We start from the raw sequence: 5645 nt of genomic DNA, 5'->3' as shown, positions 1-5645 counted from the left end.
CAAACAACTCCACTGAGATATAGCCTAGAAGCAGCAGCTTGAAAAACATCTGGGGTATTAGAAAGAGAGATTTGTTTACTAATCTCAGAGCATGTGCTGGAGGCACAGGGATTGTTGGGAGACTTCTCCAAGAACAAAGAAGCTGGTGGGTGCCATTTCCTCTATTATCCTCCAGCCTAGACATATAGACACCTGCAGGACCCAGCACCAGCATCCTCCATGACTTGCTTTACTGCAGCCCCGCCCTCATGCACTTCTGCAGATCATCCCCCTCCAAGCTGGCTGGCCTTGGCAGTTTTCCCAGGCAGCTGCAGGACCTGTGCAAACCTTGCTGGCACCTGTAACCTCCAGAGCCCATCCAAAGTGATGTCACAAACCTAACAGTGTGTAAGAAGCTCCCCAGAGAGGACAGCACCACTTCAAAGTGACTCCCTGGGAAGAAGAGAACATAACCACACATACCTGCAGGACTGCAGCCCCATCTAGTCTGACCACAGGCCCTGTCCACCAACAGAAGCTTCTAAGGGGCAACACAGGGAAAACATCCTGCAGTTTGATGCTACCGCATCTCTGGCAAATGCCTAGTCTGATTCAGCTCAAGCCCCACATGGTCCCATTAACTACATAAGGACCAAATCCTCCCACAACAGGCAAAGAGGGCCATTGTAGATGTCTGGACTGAAGACAAAAGCAACTCAGCCACACACAACAGAGCACACACAACACACATAGGAGACACCCCTGAAGCACCAGGTTCTGGTGAATAAGGGATATCGCATTGCAGGGCACTACCGAATCTCTTCTTCATAAGGCCACTACTTTCAAGATCAGGAAACAAACTTGACTTTCCTAATAGACAGAAACAGACACAGAGAGTTAGACAAAATGAGGAGACAAAGGATCATGCCCCAAATGAAAGAATAGAACAAAATCACAGCAAGCAAGCGGAACAAAACATAGATAAGAACTTAAAGTAATGATAGAGAATTTAAAGTAATGGTCATAAAGTTATTCACTGTACTTTAGAAAAGAGTGGGGGACCTCAGTGATACTCTCAACAAGGAGATAAAAAAAATTAAAAAAAAAAAGAACCAATTGGAGATGAAGAACTCAATAACTGAAATTAAAAACACGCTAGATGGAATAAATAGTAAACTAGAGGAAGCAGAATGAATCAGTGACCTGGAGGACAGGATAATGGAAAACAATCAAGCTCAGCAGGAGAGAGAAGAGAAAAAGAACACAGACTTAAGGAATTCAGTGACATCATCGAGCATAATAACACTCACATTATAGGGATTCCAGAAAGAGAAAAGACAGAAAAAGGGACAGGAAATTTATTTAAAGAAATAATAGCTGAAAACTTCCCAAATCTGGGGAAGGGAACAGAAATCCATATTCAGGAGGCACAGGGAGCCCCCAAAAATGTAAACCACAGAAGTCCACTCCAAGACACATAGCAATTAAAACAGCAAAAAGTCGTGATAAATAGAGATGTTTAAAAGTAGCAAGAGAAAAGAAAAGGGTTACATACAAGGGAAACCCCATAAATCTATCAGCTGGTTTTTCAGCAAAAATTTTGCAGGCCAGAAGAGAGTGGCATGATATATTCCAGGTGCTGAAAGATAAAAACCTGCAACAAATAATACTCTGTTCAGCAGGCTATCAATCAAAATAGAAGGAGAGACAAAGAGTTTCCTACACAAACAAAAATTAAAGGAATTCATTACCACTACACCAGCCCTCTAAGAAATGTTTAAGGGCACTCTGAATGGAAAGGAAAGCCCATAAGTAGGAGTAAGAAAAGTCGGAAGCACAAAAGCAGTAAAATTAAAACTCTTTGGTGAAGGGATTCACCAAATGAAAGGATATAAAGTATGACACCATATACCTAAAACATGAGGGAGAGAGAAGGAAAGAATGGGCTGGGGATATGGGTGAATGGGATGAATAGGATGGGTGAAATACGTGAAAGGGATTAAGAGTACACTTATCATGATGAATGCCCAGTAACGTATAGTGTTGAAACATCATATTGTACCCCTGAAACCAATATAACACCGTATATTAACTATACTGGAATTAAAATTTTAAAAAAGAAGAAAGCCAAATCAATGCAATCTCAGATTGAATATGGAGCAAAAAAAAAAAAAAAATATGGGAAAATGGAAGAATTTCTTATAAGGTCTAAAGATTAGTTAATAGTATTATATTAAGGTTAATTTCCTAGTTTTCATAATTGTATTACAGATATGCAAAACTGTTATTATTAAGGGAACCTGAGTGGAGGGCATGTGGAAACTTGATACTATTATTTACCTTCTTTATAAATCTAAAATCGGGGCCCTCCCACCGCTATTGTGCTGGGGAAGATGTAGCGGCCTCTTCTCCGAGCCACCCCTTTGCCTCCGGACTTCTCTGGGGCCGCGGGCTCAGCCGACTACCATGGGCTCTGTGTCAAACCAGCAGTTTGCAGGTGGCTGCGCCAAGGCGCCGGAGGAGGCGCAGGAGGACGCCGCCCGGGCGGCGGAGGAGCCGCAGCTGCTGCACGGTGCCGGCATCTGTAAGTGGTTCAACGTGCGCATGGGGTTCGGCTTCCTGTCCATGACCGCCCGCGCCGGGGTCGCGCTTGACCCCCCAGTGGATGTCTTTGTGCACCAGAGCAAGCTGCACATGGAGGGCTTCCGGAGCCTGAAGGAGGGTGAGGCAGTGGAGTTCACCTTTAAGAAGTCTGCTAAGGGCCTAGAATCGATCAGGGTCACCGGCCCTGGTGGGGTGTTTTGTATTGGGAGTGAGAGGCGGCCCAAAGGGAAGAACATGCAGAAGCGCAGATCAAAGGGAGACAGGTGCTACAACTGTGGAGGTCTAGACCACCATGCCAAGGAATGCAAGCTGCCACCCCAGCCCAAGAAGTGCCACTTCTGCCAAAGCATCAGCCATATGGTGGCCTCGTGTCCCCTGAAGGCCCAGCAGGCCCTATGCTCACAGGGAAAGCTTGCCTACTTTCGGGAGGAAGAAGAAGAAGAGATCCATAGCCCTGCCCTGCTCCCAGAGGCCCAGAATTGAGCTACAGTGGGTGGGGGCAATTTTTTTTTGCGATCAGGAAGTTTTGAGGAGGAGGCAGCAATCGGCAGAGTGGAGAAAGTGGGGGGCAGGGCGGGTAGGGGGCAGCTGGCTCTGCCGTGCATCTCAGGCCGGGGTCCACCGCATCACCCCCCTCTTCCCTCTTGGCGCAGGGTAGGGGGGAAGGGGTGAGGCCAATGAACTCCAACCGCGCTCTATCCAGATGCTCTCGAGGGTTTTGGAGAAAATCCCTCCCTTGTGTGCTTTATCTGAGTGTCCACTCCCGGATCTCCAGCTTTTGAACATGGCCTGGAGAGGGAAATGGTTTTCCTTTTGAAGAAGGAGATGTAATAGTAATTTTTCCCATGCCAGAATGTAGAGATTAAGCATGAGACCAGATTGATGGGCCCAACCCACGAACCACTACATTCTGTGGGCAGGAGTCTCTCGGGGGTAAGGCAGGGTTTTTCCACATCTTGTCTCGTAACCCACTGTTGGGATATAGGGTGCTGAGGACTGTCTCAAGCAGTGGGTTGTCATAGTAGCCACAGGATGGTTGGGGGATCGGCTACAGACCTACTATTCCTAAGCTGACTCCCGCCCCATTCTGGGCCAATAGAATTTTATTTATTTGCTCCCGTGGATAAGCGCACCTTGGGCCCCACTTTCTCCAGGATGCCAACTGCACTAGCTGTGTGCGAATGACGTATCTTGTGCATTTTAACTTTGTTTTCGTAATATAAATATTCTGGTTTTGTATTTTTGTGTATTTTAATCTTAAGGCCCTCATTCCTGCACTGTGTTCTCAGGTACATGAGCGATCTCAGGGATAAGTCGGCAGCAGCTCCGGGTCTACACAGCAGGAATGTTTGCTGTTTGAGTACCAGGGCGAACATCTAGTTGGAGTGCATAGCCTATTGAACTACCTCAGTTTTGGCAATTAAAGCTGGCTTTTCTGCCATAGTGTTCTCTTGAAACCCCTCTACCTTCAGTGATCCGTGGGAGACTAGGTTTTAACGCCGTTTCCCCATGACTTGACCTCCTATTGAAAGATTGGAAATTGGTCTGAACAGGAAAAGATGGTCCAGGAAGTAGTACTAGGAGAGGCTGCACCCGCTGAAAGGTGCCGAGGGGGAGCCCAGATTAGTTGTCTATATGTGTAATAAGTAAGGGATTCCTGTTCCAGATTTCTAACCCCGGGGCACAGGACTCACTTTACATACCAGATCCATCCTCCACTGGATTGGGGCTAGGCCTACCATGCACAACAGGGTGTATGTGTGTGAGTGTGTGTGTGCACGTGCGTGTTTTAAAATGAGTTGGTAAGTTTGGGTTTAAGAAGAACAACTCTGGACCCATCTTGAGCTGCCCAGGGATGCGTGTATGAAACAAAGGCTAAATTTCTTAACCTTTATAAATTCTAGGCTTTTCTCGTTGGCTTCCAGAGAGTCCATAAGCCATGGCTTCTTCGAGGTGCCCAGAGCCAGTGCCCTGCTGTAGCAGTGATTAGTGTCGTGGTAGCTAAAGGAGAAACTTTCTATTTACATGCTGTGAGATCACCACAAACCTACCTCACTGTTGAAACGGGGCAAATGCAATAGAACGCATTGGGTGATGTGTGTCTGATCCTCGGTTCTTGTCTCCCCTGCTCGTTGCCCCCCCTAGTTACCTTATCTGTCTGGGTTTCGTAGGACTTCACAGATAGCAGATTGGGCGATTGCTAGGTGGCCTGGTTTGTGTAAATAGAATGTGTTGGTCTTCTCCATGTTCTTTGGGGGTTTTATTGTTTACAAACTTCTCTTTGTATTGAGAAAAATAGCCAAAGCATCTTTGACAAAAGTTCCGCACCAGGAAAAGAATCTGGAACATTGCTTGGTGACCCTCTGCAAGTGTGGCAGTCTTGAGCCAGCCTTTCTTTTGTGTTCCCTTCCCCTATTTCTTATTTTGCTCCAGATCTTCTGTCCTAAAAACCTGACTCCTATCCTACCCCTCATTTATCTCCCCTCCCCCCAAAAAGCCTCCACACATACACATTTCCATCTGGTAGAAGTGAAGAACACTTTCTCCCTCGTTCCCAATCTCCTGTGCCAAAACCATTCCTTGATGTGATTCATATTAATATGCTTGTATTTGGTTGGAATAAACCTACTTGAATCTCCAGTCTTAGGGTAGAGAGCAGCAGAAGCAATGAAGGGTGGGGGCCTTCCATGTAGAAAGTAGGGTTGGGAGACCAAGAAAGGGAAGATGAATGTATATCCAAGTCACTCAGGAACTTTTATGCAGGTGCAAGAAACTTATGTCAAAGCGGCCACAAGATTGTTTAATAGGAGACGGATGAATGTAACTCCATGTTTACTGCTAGAAACCAAAGCTTTGTGTGAAATCTTGAATTTTGAATTTATGGGGGGGGGGTGGTAGGAAAGCTGTACCTATCTGTTCTTTCCCTGATCCCTTCCCCTCTTTCCTGAACTACAGGAGACTGAGCCCCCTGGGGCTTTAGTGACTCCATCTCTGGGGAGTGTTGATTTGATGGTTGATTTTGCTGTGCCAGGTAATTCCTTTCCCACTTGCTGTTGTTTTGT

The 5645-nt window shown here is 46.3% G+C and overlaps 1 protein-coding gene across 1 annotated transcript; it reads left to right on the top strand.

Annotated features, from left to right (window-relative positions):
• Nucleotides 1-2445: 2445 nt before the first annotated feature.
• On the top strand, nt 2446-3066 carry LOC123955961 (protein lin-28 homolog A-like). Its single transcript, XM_046028160.1, has one exon. It carries the CDS (start codon nt 2446-2448, stop codon nt 3064-3066), a length of 621 nt encoding a protein of 206 aa, XP_045884116.1.
• Nucleotides 3067-5645: the final 2579 nt, after the last annotated feature.

This window comes from Meles meles, chromosome 14 (assembly GCF_922984935.1).
Source record: "Meles meles chromosome 14, mMelMel3.1 paternal haplotype, whole genome shotgun sequence".
Lineage (NCBI taxonomy): Eukaryota > Metazoa > Chordata > Mammalia > Carnivora > Mustelidae > Meles > Meles meles.
The sequence above is the reverse complement of the archived record's forward strand: the minus strand, read 5'-3'. Positions and strand labels throughout refer to the sequence as shown.